The sequence below is a fragment of the Fundulus heteroclitus genome, chromosome 20, assembly GCF_011125445.2.
Source record: "Fundulus heteroclitus isolate FHET01 chromosome 20, MU-UCD_Fhet_4.1, whole genome shotgun sequence".
NCBI classification, from domain to species: Eukaryota; Metazoa; Chordata; class Actinopteri; order Cyprinodontiformes; family Fundulidae; genus Fundulus; species Fundulus heteroclitus.
In genome coordinates, this window is record NC_046380.1 from 5660367 (window position 1) to 5682263 (window position 21897).

The following is a 21897-nucleotide window of genomic DNA, read 5'->3' on the forward strand; positions in this document are numbered from 1 at the left end:
AGGGATCCTGACTCTCTAAACTAAATATGGCTGCTGTGGGAATAAAACGCAGAGATTGCTGCAGAACTTCAGCTGGTTGGTAATTCAATGTTTAAAATGCTGAGGGATGCATTATTTCTATCAAACATCGGCAGCAGACGTCCTGCTGACGGGGCGTCGCCGTCCTGTAAACTCCTGGCTCCAGCAGTCATTCACAGACCTGCGTCTCAATTTTCCAACTAAATTGAACGCATCATTCCTCAGGTTGAATCTATTCAACAAAAAGCCACCAACTCTGGGTAGAAAAGTTTCCCCCACCTTTTTCATTTTCCAGATGTTTTCAGCATTTTTCAACAAGGTGGAGGCCTGGACTTTGACTAGGCCGTTGCAACCCCTGGCTCGTTTCAGGCAGATCTGCCGCTGTGTTTAGGATCTTTGTCCCGTCGATGACCCACTTTGAGCTACGGCTGTGTTTTGATGCAACCAGACCCAATTTCTCCCAGATCAGAGGGACAATACAGGGATGGACTAGGGGTTAGTTCCCTGGTTCAAATCCCACAGTTTGCTCCCAGTGTGGAGCCCTGTGGCAGCCCACTGCTCCCTAAACGCACAAATGACAAGATGATTATTATGAATGTTTCATTTTCTTCTTTATAATATAATCTAACCCAGATGAATTGGTATTGATTGAGATTTATTTAGGAATAAATTGGGCCATATTGACTTCTAAGGACTTGAATCAGGCCTCGTTGCTACATTCTGGTAAAACTAGCAGGAAATTCAGTAGATAAACCAAATTGAAATGAGTTAAATATAATTTTCAGTGCAACTCGGGTGTAACGTGACTCAACAGATCCTGCTTTGATTGGATTTTTCTTTGTTTTTGTAACGCATACACAGGATCATTTATTCTCACATTACGGGACTAAACTGAAGGGGAACCCGCTCGTCACAGTTTTCCTCCTTCCTACTGATTTTGGGATCTTGGGGGCTGAATGCGGGTCGGAGAGTTCTGCTGTGGGCCGACCAACACGTGCTCCGGCGGGTCGGCTGGATGCGTTTCAGGGACCTCTGCTGGGGTCTGTCGTTGCCTCGGGTGAGACGCCGGGCCGGCTGCTGGCGAGCAGCTTCACTCGTTTTCTTTCCCTCTTCCTTCCAAGTCCTCCTTTTTTATTCTGTCTTCTTTCTGGCAGGCGAGAAGAGTGAAAAGCCGTGAACATCACAAATAGTTTCCTTTTTTATTTATTTCTCTTTTTAGTTTACCTCAGGTAAACCTGGGTGTTTGGTCTGTTATCAGCATCATTTACTGTCATTTTGTAGTTATTTAAATGAAAAACTTAATTTTGTTTTATTATTGAGTGAAGGAAAGCTTTGCCCTCATCCACCAGCTTTTCCAAACCCTTTGTGTCAAAGTTTGTTGGGATCTGCTTCAAAGTAGTTTTTATAGGTGTTGTTCTATGGAGCAGCTATGAGCCGTCAGTATCTTACCTTTCTGACCCGTTTCAGCCTCATGTTTGTCCTGCTTTTATCGTTTTTCACCATTATTATTAATATTAGCGTGTTGTTTGATCTCTTTCAGTGCTTCTTCATAAATAAAATGAATTTGGAGATCAGACGGTGAGATGAGGCTTGATGAGACTCATCATCATCATCATCATCATCATGTAATGGGGCATCTTTCTCCACTGGTACGTGTTAAGGCCCATTCATACCTCACCTAAAAGACGGATACGGATACGTGTGGAGTGTTTCATACGCTCTAACCGTCGATTTTGTCCGTATTTTGACACGAAAATTTGGAGCTTGCGATTACGGACGAAACGGATCAATACGGAGCAATACTACCAGAAAAGTTGGGGGCGCTGTTGAGTTTGTAGAACAAAATGTCAACAAAATCACAAAGAAGGTTATAGTTCTGGGCTTTAAACAATGGCGGGATTCGAGGAACGACTTGCGGAGCTTGTCCGCAACTACCCACACACATATGATGTGACGTGTCCGAGGCACAGGGACAAACAAAAAGTTCTAAATAGTTTTCAAGAAATCAGGGAGGCTCTGGGCATGACAGGGGTTGTCATAAAACCCAAGTGGACCGCAATTAGGGAGCGCTATGTGCGCGCTCATAGCAAAATAAATAAATAAAAAAAGCGGCGATGGAGCAAACGGGATGTCTGCAGCAGGCCCTCCAATTTTAGCACTGCCACCTAGAGGAAATATTGGTTATTGCGCACCTCAACATAAAAGACTGACGGAGGTATGGAGGAGTCAAATAAATCCTTCTTAAATATTGACTAACTATAGACGCGGTCGGCACGTAAAAGGAACCGCTGCCACAGCAGTCCCCTACGAAAGGCCTCAGCAGATGAACCGATGTCTCTCCACCTCGATATTATCTAATTAGCTGCACCTTAATGTCGCGTTTCCTCTTAAAGGCGACACACGTCATGCTTTTAATTCCTTCCTTTTCACAAAGAAATCCTTCAGCTGCGGTCCTGAGGTGTGTCTGAGAGCAATTCGTCTTAGTGCTGTCTCTTTAAATCTAAAGGAGGCTCTAGACACCATAGATATAATATAAGAGTAGACCCCGCATTGACTGTCGCTGCGCAGGAATTACGGCCGCCATCTTGGGGCGGTCGATCTGCTACCCAATCCTGCTGATTCAAGCTGAACACACTAATGATGCCTCAGCACTGTGCGGCTTATTTTTGTTTGAAAATAAGGGACTATCTACCTCAGGGCTCGAGGGATAACTTTTCACAAGTATGATGAAAAGATTTTGTCTATATTTTGGATTAGAATGTGATTTTCTAATATTAGGTAGAGAGATACAGGTCTACACGTCCAAGTCTTTATGACTTAGTCTCTCCAAAATTGCATCTGCTCGGTGAAGGCATCAGAGCTTTAGACATTAGTGAATAAACGGCATATATATATATATATATATATATATATATATATATATATATATATATATATATATATATATATATATGTATGTATATGTATATATATACACACGTACAAATGTGTATGTTTATATAATAATAAAAAAAACGTATAAAAATGTATGAGTGGCTGTGTTTTGCAACATACATCCTGTCGAAATATTCTATTACTTTTAACCCCACTAAGATTATTTAAACACACTGGACCATTTGTTATAATAGCTGTAGTTTTAAACTTTTAAGCAAAAAAAAAACAAAAACGTGAAAATTAGTTCAATATTCAATGAGGCATAGTTGATAAATTGATTCTGCGCCTGGTCAACACATTAAACTGAGCTGAGCTGTCGACCTCCCCAAGATGGCGGCTCCAAATCCCGTCAGCGCACATAGACGAAAGCGGTCGATGTGGGGTCTACTCTTATATTATGTCTATGTTTGGCGCCGTCCTCCCAGTGGGAGAGCGCTTATGGCAAGCCGTTTTAACATAAATTCGGTTTTACCGCCCTTACATTCGAGATATCTCAAATTGTTTTATGACTAGACGTTTTAGCCGAAATGACATCAGATTTTCCATTGAGTTGTATGGAGACGTCAATTCAAGATATCTCGAATGAATTACTGACTATCTGAAATACCCATTTCAGATATCTACAATTAAATTATTACTAGTCAAAATTACAATTCAAGACATCTTAAATTTAGTTTTCTAAATTCTTCTATAGCATTCTTCAAGTATGTATATATATTTTCGCGCTCTCTGCATATCCCATACTGAAAAAGCTCTTTGTATATTGTGGCATTTTCTTACAATTTTGTTGAAAACTGCCAGCGCCATTGAATGTTCAGGCAATTATTTGGACAGCTTACAGCCAATAAGGGGCTTACACGCAATGTCTTATTTCAGATATCTTAAATTGTAATTCTGACTAGTTATAATTACGTTCGAGATATCTTAAATTACAACTATGGATGTGTGACGCTTTCAATAAAAGCGTCACACATCCGTGACAAAATTTGAAATATCCTGAAAGGAATTTTGACTAGTCAAAATGTAATTGAAGATATCTTGAATTATTATTCTTCCTAGTCAGAATGCAAATAAAGATATCTTAAATTACCATTCCGGATAGTCAAAATGTAGTTTTGTCTAGTCAAAATGCATTTTAAGATATCTGGAATGTAATTACGGATAGTCAGACGAAACCGAATTTATGTTAAAACGGCTTGCCATAGGGCGCTCCTCTTCACCCCGTTCGGCCATTTTTGTAGTCCGCTGGGGGACGGTGTAATGAACAACCCAACATTTGGACCTCAGCTTGGACTACAAAGTCGCAGTGAGAAATAAAAATGACAAATTTGCAAAACTAGTTAGCCGGACGTCCATGACGTTCTTTAACAGCTCCGCTGAAAATAATGTGACATAATTGTTTAAAAAAAAAATACAATAGAGACAACTGAAGGGCTTAGGGAAAAAAAACGAACCAAACAGAAAATAAAGGCGTCACCTGGAGACGCTACATTTAATTTTCTGCACTCCTAGAGTTAAAAAAAGTGGGTTTTCCTGAATGCGTCCCCTTTAAACTCTCCAGAAACGTAAAATGTAAAACGTACACCTTCATGGAAAACTTTTCTGACTGCATTTTCATGGCGGCCCTTTTGTTTAAACGACACAGTTAACGGTTCAGATTGTCAGTTCGGTTCGTCTGGTCGTATCTGACCCGGACCAGGAGTTTACATGAATTTATATTAAAAAAAGAGTGTTTATTAACGTCTTACCTATAAAATACCACGTGTCTAAATGTGCTTTAGGTAAATAAACGTGAGGCGGTGAGTTCATTTTTCTCCGCCGACTGTTCAAATGTTGGGAGGAAAAACATGTTTTCGGGTTCTGCTGATGCATCTCAGGTGTGCTGCAGCCTCAGATTGTGGGCCAGGGCCGTTACGGCGAGCATTTTTGGGAAGTCAGCCTCCAGATCGAGTGTCAGCTAAATATTTAGGGTGATGTATTGTTGCTTTGATGGGAGAATGTTGGCTGCACCTTTATAGAAGCGGCTTTTATCGCTCCGCATCGACCTCTGCTGCACCGCAGGACCTGTGAGTCAAATTCTGGGATGTTTTTAAGGCCAGAGGACTCCATATCGCACAGCGGGGGTGTGACCGGGGTGCATATATTTCATCTATAGTTTCCGTACGTCATGACTGGTGGGGAACGGGCCGGGCTCAGATGGAGAAGGTGGTTTGGACACTGGAAAAGAGCTTCACCTCTGCTGGCTGCAGTTTAAAAAGAAACGGATTTGAGCATTGCTTCACTTCACAAATGTTTTTTTTTTTTCTGCTTTACAATCAGAACAATGTGAGTCTTTTTTTTTTCTTCCTTTTAACCCTGAAAGGATGTGAATCCTTGCAGGGCTGGAGAAGAATGCAGGTATAAAGCTGGAAATGTCAAATCTCTGATCTGCAGCTGCTTTTTCGGCTCTGCAGGTTCGTTTCATTTGGAGCCAAACGGCCACAGATTGATGGAGAAGATAAGGAGTTTATCCGAGCAGATAGCATCACTGTTTACATCCAGCCGTCTCTTTTTTAACCCCTCAGACACAAGACGGCCACACCAGCGTCTACCATCTGCTCTTCATTAGTCAAAGAACTCAGTCCCCCAAATTGGCCTTTTTTCTCGTCCCTTCAGGCCTTCTCTCCTGTTCTTCTTCCTAAAATAACCCGTTTTTTGTCCCCGTCCTCATACGTCCGACGTCTCGCCTCTCCCTGACGTCTTCGTGCTCCTAATCTGTCCCTCGTTAGAGCGGCTGGGACAAAGGTTTGTGTTTCACACGGTACACTGATGATGAATTAAGGCTGGCTGTCTTGCAGAGCCTGTTTTTTATATTTTTTTTTATTTTAAATTTACATTATGGAAAACATATTCTGTGCCGCCTACAGAAAGCGAGTCCTTCTTGCAGACCTAAGCTGGTCGTTCTTTATCTTTCGCGTGTAGAGATGTTAAAACACCTGCAGCCACCTTCCTGTGCCTCGGTTCTCTGGGACCGGCTCGCTTTACGCATCGCCAAAAGTTATTTTTAGTTCCATTTTTGCAGTGTACCGAGTTTGTTGAGTTTGCAGAGATGGTTCTAGACTCCTACGGCTGCAGGGAGGAAGGATCTGCGATGAGGCCCGGGAGTCCGGTGCCGATGGAGATCTCCAGCTCTGCTAACGCGGCGGCGGCTAATTCCACCGTTTAGCAACCAAAACATTTGTACATGAGAGGAATCGCGTGCAAATGACTAAACTAAGAGTCTGGACTCTGGGTTCAGATCATCTGCTGCACGTCTCCCTCGAGTCCAGGTTTATTTCTTCAGCCCTAAAATAAGACAATTACTGCACTAGAAATAAGATGATGGAGACGAGTTGTTCCTGTTTTAAGTGCAAAAATCTTATTCTATTGGCAAATCATCTAATTTACCTGCTCAAATCGACAATAAATACAACAATTTCAAGAAGAGTTTAGTGAAGGTCCGACCCAGGAGCCCGTCCATTCTGGGTCTTATAAAACAACAATAAAACGAACAGGGACCCAGCGAAGCGACGTAGAGACCAGGAAACCGTCTGTTAATGCCTTTAACACTGCAAAAAGGGAACTAAAAGTGAGTCATGTTTTCTAGAAATTAATGTATTTGTCCTTCATTTGTGCAAGTAAAAAAGATAATCTGCCAATGGAATAAGATGTTTGCACTTAAATTAGGAACAACTCATCTTTATCATCTTATTTAAAATGCAGGATGTCTAATTATCTTATTTTAGGGGTCAAAATACTCATTCTATTGGCAGATAATCTTATTTACCTGCTCAAATCAAGGACAAATACACTAATTTGCAGAAGATTAGACTTAGTTTTAGTTCCCTTTTTGCAGTGTAGTTCATGTCAGACGGAGAGCTGCAGCCGTCCTGTGAGGTAAGAGCATGGGTCACCTGTTGGACATCTTTAAAAGACAAAAAGAAGGATTTCAAAATAAGAAAAATGCTCAAATATAAAATCTGAGTCCACTTTTTAAGCAGTTTTTCAGGTGTGGAGGCTGGACTTGGTCAAAGCTGATGTGTTTGTGTTGTCACCTGGCCAGGTGGTGGTGCGGCTGGGCCGGCAGCGATGGAAAATCCGAGGCAGGATCGAGTCAGACGACTCTCAGTCCTGGGACGAAGAGGAGATGGTCTTCCTCCCCCACATATACCACAACTTTGAAATCAAGGTTGGGTTTCCTTGACTGAAAATTTGTCAAATGCTCTATTTGAATCTTTATTTGTCATCGTAACAATGAAATGCGTCCTCTGTTGTAGTAAAGAAACAGCTGCTCTTTATAGTTCGCTTTTTCTAAACCATAACGAGTTAAAAACTTCCCACAACTCTGACTTGACAACGGGGATCCAGCACAACAAAACCAAGCTTTTACCTCTCGAATATATCAATATTTGCTTCTTTCTCCAAGGCCCAATCACATTTCTTCATTGTCTGCACAAATAAAATGCAACAAACGGTCTTAGATTTATGGGGAGCTGTGACTTAAGTACAATTGTTTTTTTTTTAGGCACACGTTCGCTGGCATGGATGCCGTGAATTACTTTGAATTACGGGACCTAATCTGTTTTCCTATAAACCTCCTAAAATAAAACCTCCTCCTCTGGACCACAGAGCAAATGTCTACACAGTTAATCTACGGAGGTTTTGGCTGCAGTGACAAAACGGAGGGATGGATAAAAGAGGAACGAAAGCCCGGCCATAAATGAACACACTGCAAAAAAGGGAACTGAAAGTAGGTAAAATCCTCTTGAAATTAGTGTATTTTTCATTGACTTAAGCAGGTAAATCAGACTATTTGCACTTTAAATAAGAACAATTCATCTCCATCATCTTATTTCAAGTGCAGGATGTTTAATTATCTTATTTTAGGGGTAAAAATACTCATTCCACTGGCAGATAATCTGATAATTCAAATTGAGTAATAATATACACATTTTAAGGGAATTTTGCTTACTTTTAGTTCCCTTTTTGCAGTGCAAGGAAAAAGAAGGAGCAGTTATTGGATTTTAGACATCTTTTTCTAAAAAACTCTATTCTTTCTCTGGGCATGTTGCTCGATTATAGGTCCACAACCAATCAGAAAAGTTTCCCTGCAGTGATGCGACCCAGAAAGTGTCTGTGAAAAGTTAGGATGTTAAGGAATATGGAGCTCAGATGTCGTGCTTCTAGATCTCAGCTATATTTCCCAGCAAACCCTGGCAGGCTCTCGTTTGGGCCCGCCAGGTCTGACCGGCTTCCTCCCCCGCCATCGGAGCCAGCTCACCACCAGGTAGTGGTCGGTGGAGAGCTCCGCCCCTCTCTTCACCTGAGTGTCCAAGACATACGGCCGCAGGACAGATGAAATGACAACAAAGTCGATCATTGAACTGCGGCCTAGGGTGTCCTGGTGGACATGTGGACACCCTTATGCTTGAACATGGTGTTCCTGCACACATGAGTGTTGAAGTCCCCCAGCAGAACCAGGGAGTCCCCAGCACTGCAAAAAGGGAACTAAAAGTAAGCAAAAGTTTCTTAAAATTTGTATATTCTTACTTGATTTGAGCAGCTAAATAGGACTATCTGCCAATGGAATGAGAATTTCTACCATTAGAATAAGATAATTAGACATCCTGCACTTTAAATGAGATGATGGAGATGAATTATTCTTATTTTAAGTGCAAAAATCTCATTTGGTTGGTAAATAGTCTGATATAGCGGCTCAAATCAATGACAAAGACACTAATTTTAAGATGATTTTACCTACTTTAGTTCCCTTTTTGCAGTGAGGAGGGGCACTCTCCAGTACAAACAGACTAAACTAAACGAAAAATGAGTTAAAATGTTCTTGAAATTAGTTTATTTGTACTTTATTTGAGTAGGTAAATAAGATAATCTACCAATGGAATAAGATTTTTGCATTTAAAATAGGAAGAACTCATCTTATTTCAAGTGCATTATATGTAATTGTCTTATTTTAGGGCTAAAATTACTCTTTCCATTGGCAGATAATCTTATTTACCTGCACAAATCAAGGACAAATACTCTCATTTACTTATTTTTAGTTCCCTTTTTACAGTGAAAAGTCAGCTTTTCGAGGTCCCCGCCCTCGACTGCCACCCATTGTACAACAGACCCAAAGAATTTTAGATTTAAATTTTCCTTATTACTAAGTTGATTTCAGAGAGATTTTTAAGATTTACTGTAGTTGTATATCTTAAATGGAAAAAAAAGCAGAATAAAAATACAAACATTAATAAATGTGCAAAAAGAAAAGTAGCCAGCAGAATTTTTTTTAGTCCAGAAAGTCTTTTCAGGACTGTTTGATGCTAATTTTTTATTCATTTCACAACACAATCCCAACATATTCCTAATGCACTAAAATATCGATCAGAGGTGGAAACACAAATGCTTTCCATCATCTGTATTTTTTTTTGTTCTAAACCTAGAGTTTACAAAGTATTCCAGGTTTCAATCATTTTTAACACCATGTAAATAAAAACACAGTGTCCTACAGGAATGCTTTGACCCATTCTCATTAGCACATTAGGCTGATGTTACGCTGATTTATGCATTCTGCACCAAAGAATTAAGCACTATAACATAGTTATGGGTTCTACTAAGAATATTTGCTGTGCTGAAATGTTACATTTCAACATTAAGCACTAGTTTTGACCCCATACATGTAAAGTGTGACGATGCTACCGCAGGTTATTTTAAACTCCAACGCGTCCGAATTCAAAGGAAGAAACATCCTAAATGGGTCTGAAACAGCTGCTGCAGCGTTTTCCCCCAGTTTGAGTTCATGTTTTCCCATTATAACAGTTGTTTTGAACAGAAAATGTCCTTAAATTCTCTCATGAATCACTGGCCTCCACGTATTGTTTCTCCTCCTTACCTTTAAAATGCAACTTTCTGCTGTGGAGCTGTTAACCTGCCTGCTGTTGTCACCTGGGATAAGTAATTTAATCAAACCTTTAATCTTTACATGATCTTAGCCAAAATCAGTCAAAAAAAAAGTTTAAAAGAGCAACAGCGCCATCTGTTAATTCATACAAACCGATAAAATAGTCTTTTATTGCACTTTCCTGCAGCCAGTGAGCATAAACACCGTCAGCGGTTAGAGAGATAACCCAAACCGACCGTAGAAATCCGGATAATATCCAAGCAAGACTCCAAAAGGACCAGAACTTAGAAAACAAAGATGAAAAGTAGGAGGATTTTTTTCTAAAAATGGGAGCGTTATCCTCTCAATCCGTTTGACTCCCTGCACAACAGAGCTGTACTGAGAACCACATGTTGCGGTGGAAGAAAAGAAAAGCACTGTACATGGGCATAACGGGTGATAAATCAGCGTTGAGCTTTAAACGGCACGGAGCCATGCGGGTACTGAAACAGAACTTTAGTGAAGGCGCTCAGACATCTTTCCATCTATAAAGTGCAGCAGAATCAAGACAGGAAGCTCCGTGATCTACCGCTGCACGTTTAAATCCAGGTTGGTCTTTGGTTTGTGTCGGTTCCCTGAAGTTTAAACCAAACTTCAGGTGTTTTTAGCCCACAGTACGTTGATGCACTGCAAAAAGGGAACTCAAAGTAGGTAAAATCCTCTTGAAATGAATGTATTTTTCATTGGTTTGAGCTGGTAAATCAGACAATTTGCCAATGGAATGAGATTTTTGCACTTAAAATGAGAACTATTCATCTCCATCATCTTATTTTAAGTGCGGGATGTCTAATTATCTTATTTTTGGGGTAGAAATTCTCATTCCATTGGCAAATAGTCTTATTTATCTGCTCAAATCAAGGAAAAATATACTAATTTTAAGAAAATGTTACTTTATTTTAGTTTCCTTTTTACAGTGTGAGAACTCATCTTTGTCTGCTGCTATCACCCGGCTTGATTTCTGGCTGCCAGCTCCTACAGAAAACCTAAGCCTTCACATGAGGGGCTAAGTCTGAGGGCCAAACATTATCATGTAACCAGAGCCGGGTCATGATTAGCCTCGTTTGTACCACCAGTCGCAGCTCTGCTTTGATTCCAACTTTTTAGTATCTCCTACAGAAAGACAGGATGACAGGGAGATCTCTCAGGATGCACCGTCTGATGGCACCAAGAAAAAATAACTGCAGATTGAGCTGAAGATCACATTTTCATTAGCAGCGCGCTAAACTTACCGTATTTATCGCATAAAGTTGCGAGAATAAAATATCTCCTTAGAACAGTGACAAAGCTCAGTCGAATTAACCTTTTTTTTTTTTGCTTCTGATGAAGAGAAGAAACATGTTCCAGTATAATTTTTTGCATATTTATTTTCTGGTATCTCTGTATCATTTATAAAAAGCCTCAAAATAAATGTATATATATTTTGTGGCTACAAACTAGTGTTACATGGTATTAATATTTTGTTCGCACTCTTTTTTTCCTCCTATGTCAGTTCTCGGGCATTGAATAAATGTAAAGTTTCATTGGTGTATTATAATCTGACTGTAAGAAGACTTAGAAAACTCCAACCTTTGATTTGACTACGTTCATGCAGTGGAGGAAAATAAAGATCATACTTTAGGAAATATAAATGTATTTCTTCACAAAATCAACAGTTACACAATTACTGGCATCCCTAATGATCAATTTAAAAGGAAAATAACTGAAGCACTTTTTATGAAGAACACTTGAACTACAGTACAGTACAGTACAGGGTTTTTTTTAATGAGAAATACTTGAATTCCTGTTGGAACAGGACATAAAAATAATGTGATGCAGAGGCCGGTTTCTCAGAACCACTTGCTGCTCGGTGAGACGAGCGCCCAAAATTATCTTGCTACCACGTAGAGTTGAGATGATAAAGGCTGTAAAATGATCTCCAAAGCTTAGTAAGCTGCAGCAAAGAGCCATTCTGGGGTCACCAGGCATTAATCTCTATTTATAAACTGACTGGTAGTTTATGAAGCAGGTCCTGACATCATAGATGTAAACATGTGGAGCTTGCTAACTTCAACTGGAACCACATGTTTTTGACAGACTAGAGTAAAACTGAGCTCTTCTGTAAAGGAAAAAAAAACGGGGCTCAGGTGGGTCTGGAGAGAAATGATTGGATGCATATGTGGAATAGCGCCTCACGCTCACTGTTAAGCACAGTGGAGGTTCTGTGATGCTGTGGGATCATTTCTATTCAGAAGTCCCTTGGAACCTCGTTAGAAGTCATTGTTTAAGAACTTCGCAAAATACAAGATTTGAAATAAAAATCTGGTGCCGTCTGCCAAAAAGAACAGAAAAAAGGAGGTTTTCATCGGTTTGTTGCAAAGATAATTATCCAAAACGTACAAAGAAGCAACACAGAGAGGGAGAGAGCTCTCTCCGTAAATGTTGACTAAAAAAACGTATATAGTCACACAAAAATCATGTTTCAGCTCCATATGCTGATTTATGTTAAATCTAAATATCTTGTAATATTTGTTTTTACAAAATACATCTGCTGAAGCCAGAGCAAGATTATGGTTCTTTAATGGTGAAAAACAGCTTCAGCTTGATTCTGATCAAAATCAGTGAGCAGCTGTGGTCCAGAACAAATGTCCAAGTTCTTGATGAGTTGATGAAAACTGTATAAAAGCAAATTCAAATGGAAAAAAATTCCAACTGAACAGAATCGCTCATGCAAGCTCAAAACCTCAATCCAAATGAAAATGGTTGGAATTTGCTGAAACACACTTTTCTCATTTCTGCCTGCAAAGTTTAAAGCCGTCTCTAAAAGAAAGAAAGAAGAAAAAGCGCTGTTACTTGCTTTCTTCCCTCAGACGTGCCTCTGAATGACATTAAAGATGTTCATGATAAGAAAATGAGTGAAGTCGTTTTGTAACGAGCAGCCGTTGTCCGGTATTCTGCTGCGCCCGAGGTTCTGTCTGCGCTGTCAAGACGAACCTAACGCTTATTGTTTTTGTTGGGTAACTCTGTAATGTCATTCCTGATCCGTGTGTTTCTGAATGAGAGGGCCACTGAGTTCTGGGCTCTAAAGTAGCTGCATCTGAGAGCCTCTAATCTTAAATAACCCCCGTTCCATCAAGGAGGATTTGTCTGAATGTAAGTTAGCTCTCGGCACCGTAATCTAGCCTGGAATACAAAGGTCACAAACAAAAGGCGAGCTGAACTATAAACTTGAGATCTGTAATACCTAGCAAAACTCAAAAATGTATAACCTAGATTTTCAGATCATATCATACCTCGATCATAATTCAAAGAAAGAAGCATGTATATCAATCCATATATATGTCATTTTTCCCCCCACAACTGGCCGCTACAGTACACACTGTTCATATGGTCCCAGTTAAAAACTACTGGGTTTGGAAATGTGACTGGGACTGATCAATGACCACTGAGCTGCTGATTAATTTACAGGTTCCCTTAAAGGTAGAGTCTGCGATCTTTCCAGGAAGTTTCCCAAAGTCCCTTTTTGAATAACTGCGGATGTACAAGACCGTCTTAACTGCTTTTCTGCTCCTCAGGGGGATCACGTGAAAAAAATCTCCCCCAAATCCACTCTGCTCTTATTTCTTTCTACTAAAGCCTTCCTCTTCATCTCATAAACTTGTAAGACAATTTGCATCTTACGAGTCTCAGCCATGTTCAAAGTCTACGTGGTGAGAGCAGCAGAGCTACAATGAACGGCTAACACCGAAGCTAACCACTATGCTAACTGCTAAGCTAACCGGATACAAAAACACTAAAAGGGTGCATGCGTAGCCAGCAAGAGGAAACTAAGAAGGAAAGAGCACGGACACTGGCGTTATGTGAGCGTGTCAGACTGATTGTTATGTGGGACAACCAGTAGATAAGGTAATGCCCCCAGAACATGAGGGACAGACAGGGGTGAGAGAAGGAACAAAACTATTCCCCGCTATTCGGACCAAACAACAAGGATTGGTCAGAGTTTTTACAGGCCTGCAGCTCCCACAGAGATCTAATATTTTTTAACCTCCTTATTCTAAATACATACTGTATTAACTATTTCACCCAGTATAACAAAAAGTGTTTCTGAACAGGATTACCAACTACATCTTTGAAGTTGTTGACAACTGTTTGGGTAGACTCGGAAATTTTGTTCACAACCCAGGGAAAATGTATGTAGCATAACTGAGTGATGGGGGAACAACTCTGATTTCATCCTTTTATAGGAGAATTGGACCAGCTCCTTACTGTCTCTGAGGGTATTCCAGTGGTGCATGGAAATTTGCCTCATTCCTAATGTCTTGTTTGGTATTTTGGAAGTATAAGGTCCTTTGCTAAGGGCAACTTAGTTCCTGTGCAGCAGGAGTGAATGTTTGCTTCCAGTGAGTTGTGTTCTGTGTTTTTTTTTTGTTTTTTCATTACTTTTAAGAACTTAGTCTGGATGTACCCTGAGCTCTTCTATGCCCAGACATTATTATCTCACAAGTTGTTAGCAATGGTTCAGAGTCCTCCCATATCATTCGGAGGTGGTGGTAATCTCTTAAGCTCCTAGTACAGTGATCAAATCTCGTACAAGCAATGGGGATGGATAGATAAACATATATTGAAAAAAGCAAGACTTCTTAACTGCTGTCTCCAACTAGAACATATCTTGACAAAATGTCCCAGTTCAGCCAAATAAATCACAAAAGCTGGATCGTTCAACAGCTAGGTTCCTCCTCCTGCTGCCTCGATGTTCTACTCACAGCTTTTTAAAAAAAAGTCTTAGCTGTCATAGCGTCTGATTTGAGTCATAATAAACACTAGCTGTTAGCATTAGGCCATACATCTACCGCGGGCGTTTACATGTTATCATAATAACTGTGTACGTTCCTCTCTCTGCCAATGCTGCAGCTGCATGCAATGTCTTTCGCACCGTGACCCCCAGACACCAAACACAGCATCCTCAGGTCCTTTATCTGATCTCTGAGGATTTTAATCCTGTCTTCCTTTTGCTCCACTCTCCCCACCTTCACCCAGTTTGTTACCTGCCCCACCAGAGACAATAAAATGCTGGACTGATTGGTCCAAGGAGGCTTACAGCTCATCACCTCTCCCTCACCTCGGGGGCTCAGATCCCAACCTGGTTCATCTCTAGCCTGTGTATAAACCCCTTGTACACAGAAAAAAAGCTGTGAGATGTGCAGTGAAGAGATGGTCTGAGGAGACTGTTTCAGCTTCACTGTGTGGGAAGAGCCCTGTGCTCGCCATGAGTCTTTCATATTGGGTCAAGTTGGTTCAGTTTATCCATCTATCTTCTTCTGATTATCCGGGGTCGGGTCACGGGGGTAGCAGCTTCAGTAGGGAGGCCCAGATGTCCCTCTCCCCGGCCACATGGGCCAGCTCCTCCGGGGGAGGAGGCGTTCCCAGGCCAGCAGAGAGACATAGTCCCTCCAGCGTGTCCTGGGTCTTCCCCTGGGTCTCCTCCCGGTGGGACGTGCCCGGAACACCTCACCAGGGAGGCGTCCAGGAGGCATCCTAACCAGATGCCCGAGCCACCTCAACTGGCTCCTCTCGACGTGGAGGAGCAGTGGCTCTACTCTGAGTCCTCCCCAGATGACTGAGCTCCTCACCCTATCTCAAAGGGAGAGCCCAGACACACTATGGAGAAAACTCATTTCAGCCGCTTGTATCCGGTCTGGTTTACCTCAATAGATTTTATCCTATTCAAAACTCAGTTTTATGTCTTCTAATGTTATCTATCTCTGATATTAAAATCTGTCCGATCAGAAACAATAAATTGGGAGTAAAAGAAGAAAAAACTAAATCTGTAAAAATCTTTACAGTGCTGTATTAACAGACCAAATGACCATTAGTAGAGGGTCCAAAAACCAACAGTACAATCCACAGACCATAATAAGAGAGAAAGGACAAATCCAGTTTAATAAAACACAAAATGTTTTGTTGGACAAACTCCAAAACACTCTTGAATGTTGTCATAAAGATAAAGAGCTGGTCTGATGCTCCACAGCCATAATGAAAACCACATTGTTTCGTCTGAATCTCGGGTTTGACCGTCACGGACTTTCCTCTTTAGTATCCTGCCACAGATTTTCCTTTGAGGGGGGGGGGCTGAGAATTATGACTTCCCCTATAGTTGGAAACTACCCCTCAAAATGTTGTCATGCAGTTTTTTTAGACTTTGCAACACACTTGGAAACTTCTGGCTTGTGAACAACTTATTCTAAATGAATGGATCACACATTTCTGAACCCCGTGTAAATGCAACTCTCAAAATCAATCTTTACACAATTTATTCCTTGAAGAATGTCAAATAATATGAAATCTAGCTAAATTACATTTTTAAGGAGAAAGTTTTTGTTTTTTTTGCGGGATCTCCTGTTTGTTTTTCATTTAATTCATCACTCAGGATTCACCAGGATGTGAGTCAGAGCTGCAGGTCAGAGGAAAGATGCGGTATTTTAACACGAAAACTCAGGATATCCAGTTCAAATAACCAACGGAGGCCCCTTGGCTTGACAATTTCAACAAAAACTGAGGAACACTAGTGTTTGTGGTTACAGAAGAAAAAAAAAAGATGGGACTGAAAGAAGAGTGTGGTGTGCTGGCACAAGTACAGTGAGCATGTTGGCCTCCACATGGTATTGATCTGATCTGTTTCCCCTGTAGATTTGAGAATGATGCAGCCTCTTGCACACAGCCCTTCAAAGAGATTGCAGCTTAATCTGGGGGGAATCAGTCATAGTTGGGTGTGCATGTGACGGCTTCACCCTTTTTGCAGATGCACATGCAAGTCAGTAGGATTCAGTGTTTGAGAACCGTGACTGTCTGCACATTAAAATTTATACAGGAAAACAAATTGTAAATTTCATGACACAGACTTGCAGAAAAACAAAACGTCAGTTTTGAGGAACTGCAGCTACGTTACTGACTTATTGATAAAATCTTTAAAAGATATCATGTCAGTGATCTAATTTACTCTCAACAGTAGGAGGAATTGCCTGAGAAATGCAACTCTTAGAAAATTGTCCTCCATTGCCTTCATTCATGGTTGTTCACTCGATCCTTTCCCCACTGCTCTGCTGAAAACAAACATTTCTCTCATCAGTCCTCTGATCACATTTGTGATGGACTTGCTCTGTTCCACGTAGATAAACAATTGCCATCATCCAGCCTCTCTGGTAGAAAGCCACCCTTGATCCAGACCACCTTATCAACTACAGACCTATTACCAACTTCTCATTTCTGTCCAAAGTCCTGGAAAATTGTTACAGTCCATCTTTATGACCGCCTCATCAACGTCTATGAGATAGTCCACTCTGGCTTTCGCTCAGTTCACAGTCACAGATGACCTTCTAATGGCGGATAATGCTGGCTCCCTCTCCCTACACTGCACACATGGAACTAAAAGTAAGTGAAATTTTCTTGAAAACCATGTATTTTTCCTTGATTAGAGCATGTAAATAAGACTATTTTCCAATGGAATAAGATTTGTGCCCTTAAAATGGGAACAATTCATCTATATTGTCTTATTTCAAATGCAGTATATCTAATTATCTTAATTTAGGGCTAAAAATACTCATTCCATTGGCAAATAGTTGTATTTAGCTCCTCAAAGCAAGGAAAAATACACTCGTTTCAAGAAATTATTATTTACTTTTAGTTTCCTTTTTGCAGTGTAATGATCCTCTAAGACCAGAGTGCAGCCTCCTCCACCGGACTCACAGAGTCACTTGTGGTGTCCCTCAGGGCTCAGTCCTTGGGCCCACTATGCTTACCCTCTACATTCCTCCGTTACGTAACATCATTGACCATTCTATTCATTGCTATGCAGAAGACACGCAGCTGTACATCAAGACAGACTCTAACCTCTCTGCAGGTTCATCACCATGAACCTGCATGGAAGTAAAAGCCTAGATGAATGCAAAACTTCTCCAACTAAATACGTGAGAAACAGAAGCTGTTACATTTGACCTTCATTGGATATTTGAAACTCAGACCGTTATTCAGAGTCTCTCCATCATTCTCCCTCTCTCAATGCTGTAAATGTTGCTCAGGCTTTCGTATCCTGAAAGCATGCATTTTGACCACTGGAATGCATTTTCTTATGGAACTCTATCTAAATACCCCTAAAACCTTTAATATGTGCGGAACAGTGGAGCCCAGATCCAGATGAAGCCCAGGAAACATGACCACATCAGCCCAATCCTTAGATCCCTCCACCGGCTTCCCATCTTACTCTGCATTCAATACAAGATTTCTTTACTAACTCGCAGACGCATCTATGGTGGTGCGCTATACCAGCTCGAAGGACTCCCCGCTGCTCAGACATCAACACAAACCCTTCGCTCGACTAATTCAAACCAGCTCTTTCCCTCCAGGAGAAAACTGCACACCATAGGCGACAGGGCCTCGTCTGTGGACCTGACCATCTGAGAATACCACAGACTCCAGGATTACTTTTTATTTTTGAAAGTAAAAGTTCAATCTTTTTCTTTCTGTTTAAAACCACTAAAGTCCTGCAGGCTTGTCATGCAAATGTCTCACCTCAACCAGGGTCTGGGGTCCCTGCATGTTTTAGATGTTTTCCTGCCTAAACACGTTTAATGCAACAGGTTGAATAATCTCTTCAGGTTCTGTTTGAATCTGGATATTTAAGTCAAATGAAGCGGGTGTTTGCAAGCAGACAAAAACATGCAGGGCACTGACCCTCTAGAACCAGAGCTCATATACAGTGTAAAGCAGAGATGTATACAGTTTTCATCACATGAGCCAATATTTTCAAATCAAAAATATCAAAAGGGTAGAATGTATAAAAAAATAAGCAAAAATTATCTAGAAATAAATTATGTTTTTGTTTTTCTTTAACTGCCCTACTAAATATGAGCTGTGGCATACAGGTGTGTAAACCACTGTAGATCCAAAACTTTAAATGGGTTTTTAAACATTTGCTGCATTAAAAGATGGTCATCCAGTTTACAATTTCTTTTGGGCTCGATTACATTTTTATTTTATACATTTTTTATTTCAATTTTTCCAGCAATGAAAACAGGATTTGGGTATTTCTTTTGAAAGTGCTTACTAAAATTAGTCAATTTCAATACATTTATTGAAAACAGATTTTGGTGCACCAAAGATCTGCATTTGAGTAAAAGTAACTGGATAGTTGTGGTCTGATTTACTATGAGGTTAAATAAACTGTAAAATGTGTGGTTATTAAAATACGAAATCTTTGTTGTTGTGCCTTACCTTTTGAGTTTTAAGCAGATCTTGACTTGTCTGTAATAATTTTGCCCTAATTAAGTATAAAAAGTCTCCATCTGCAGCTACCACCTGTGCTGGAGGGTCAAATCATTCATGAATTGCAGGTGGGAGCCTCACAAAATTAATCCAGTGGCTGCAAATGGCACACAGGCCACAATTTTGACACCCCTGATATAACGATTAAAAAAAGCAATATTCCATTAAAATAAAACAACTGATCAGGGTCTGTGTTAGACTTCATTTGGGTGTGAATTCAGTCTATAGTTTGCCATTTGGTGGCCTAAAATCCTGGATTATGGAAGCCCATGATTAGTTTCACCGTGAATACATTTAAATACATAAAGAACACACTGAGGCAAAGCTGCTGTTGTCCCGTATTCCCCATCCAAGGAGAATCACTAGTACAAATTAATCCTTGTTCTGTTTTTGATCAGCCAGAGAACAAAAGTAACGACCAGGCAACAAGCCACCAGAGACATCCGTTTGGTATTACAAGTCATGTTTTTTCACTTCTCCTTCACATGGAAGAGAAAACATTGCAGCACAAATACAATAACAATGAAAAATTGACTTGCTGGAGAGCTCAGTCACAGTTATTAGAGCAACAAGTGTTTCCTATAACAAACCTCCATGAGTCTCTTTGAGTTGTGCAGCGGGGGGAAATATTGCCCTAAATGGGAGCCACACGGTTGCTCTGCTTTGTGAAATGCAGTCTGAGATAATCTGTTTCACTATGGGAGGTCATCGTCCACATAAATACAACTTAATAAGCTGTCACACTAACACTAAACATGTGCAGCTACAAAGAGATTTTACAAAAAAAGATGCTGTTTGACATTTTCGATAGATGCAACTTATTTAGTATAAGACTTGATCTCGACTTTCTCCTCGGGCCAAATAATGGAGGCTATTGGAGCGGCGTAGGAAAATAAAGCCAAAGGGAGTTTTCGGCTCATTTAGTGCTTGCCTTTGAAATTTTAGGTTTAATACACATCACTAAATCAAATATTCTTACTCTCTCTGAGATGGCAGACCTTAAACTTGGAACAAAGACAACGTGGGGAGAGTTTGTGTTCCTCTTACTGTAATATTTCTGCAATAATTTAATGTGAACACAATTCTGATGTTTACCCTCCACTCCCGTTTCTTGATTCCCGTTCCCTCGCATTTTGAAGTCGCATTAAAGAAAGCACTCTAACTAGCATCCTCCAAACAGGGACATCTCTTTGTCGATCTTTCTGGCTCTGGATGCTCTCAGTTTATGCATCAGTTGCAACTATTTCCTAAGAAACAGATCTGATTTTACTGTTGGAACTGCACCTGGACTTTATTTAAAAATGAGACACTGTTAAACTTAAAACCAAGTCTGATTTAGAGAACAAGTGCCAGGTCAAAAAAAGGGGTCCAAGACAAAACAATTTATGTAGTGTGCAAAAAAAAAAAAAAACTCTGGAAATAAGCCAAAGGAAAAAGTCCAAACTGAAGCTTAAAGACAGTTTAATTTGATTTAGTTTGAGTCAATTTGATCCTTTGTGACGTTTCAGTAAAATTATCAATGTGTGGAAAAAGACTTCATGTTTTGCCTCTGGACGCTAAACATTGAGGGAATAGTGAGAATTATAATGACATGTTTATATACTTGTACTATACTAATGGACAACATGCCTTTTTAACTCAAGTGTTGGTAAACATTCAGGCTGTCCTCTGAGAACAAGATTATTTCTTCAGTTGGTTTTCATAAAAACAAATGTTTTCACTTTTTTTTTTTTTGGCAAGAATCGAAATTTCCAAACAGAAAACCCTTTGTGACCAAGTTGCTCTCAACGCTGAGATGATGGAGTGTTAACAGATTTTCTCCAGAAAAACAAGCAAAAAAAATCATTAATCCTACAGAACAGCCAATAAATCCATAACTGGGCCACATGAACAGTTCTGGACGTATCTACCAACTACACAAGCATGTAATTTATGTTGCTCGCCCAGTAAAGGAGTTCTGTTGGTAACTAAGAAGACCAGAGTTGGACTTCTATCAGACCAAATACACCGTCTTTCCAGAAGTCATTATTTTATCCCTCCAAATGAGGCTTTCCAGCCACTTTCATGTCCACAGGTGTAAAATTGTAAAGATACAGACTGCTACTGCAAGCATTTGTAGTTTTCTTTCCTTTCCACTGTTCCCAAAGACTTCCTCAAGATTAGGAATTGCTGCAAAGATCCAATTCTGACTATATCAGTGGATTATTATGATTGAATTTAGTTGATTCAAAGTTAGTTTTGAACGAGTTGGATTTTATTTACACTCAACAAAAATATAAACGAAACACTTTTGGTTTTGCTACCATATGTTATGAGATGAACTCAAAGATCTAAAACTTTTTCCACATACACAATATTACCATTTAACTCAAATATTGTTCACAAACCAGTCTAAAACTGTGATAGTGAGCACTTCTCCTTTGCTGAGATAATCCATCCCACCTCACACCGTGATTAGTGCACAGGTGTGCCTTAGACTGCCCATGATAAAAGGCCACTCTGAAAGGTAAGTAAGTTTTTTACATTCCAGCTGTTAATAAGATAGTTTTTCAGTTTCTTGTAAATAGTCAGCTGTTTTTTTATTGCACAAATATACATACATATCCTGTAATAATTTTTATTATCCTACAACACATTTCTTTCAATCTGAGTTTGCTATTGTTAATAACGGCAGAGTATTTTTTTTATTATGC

The 21897-nt window shown here is 40.1% G+C and overlaps 1 protein-coding gene across 2 annotated transcripts in view; it reads right to left on the reverse strand.

Annotated features, from left to right (window-relative positions):
* Nucleotides 1-298: 298 nt before the first annotated feature.
* rspo4 (R-spondin 4) overlaps nt 299-21897 on the reverse strand; it is a 67900-nt gene continuing 46301 nt past the window's right edge. For both annotated transcript variants that reach the window (XM_036124587.1, XM_036124586.1), the window contains one exon: nt 299-1165. In XM_036124587.1, the coding sequence (XP_035980480.1) occupies nt 1041-1165 (125 nt within the window). In that variant the 3' untranslated portion in view covers nt 299-1040. The remainder of the gene's footprint in view (nt 1166-21897) is intronic.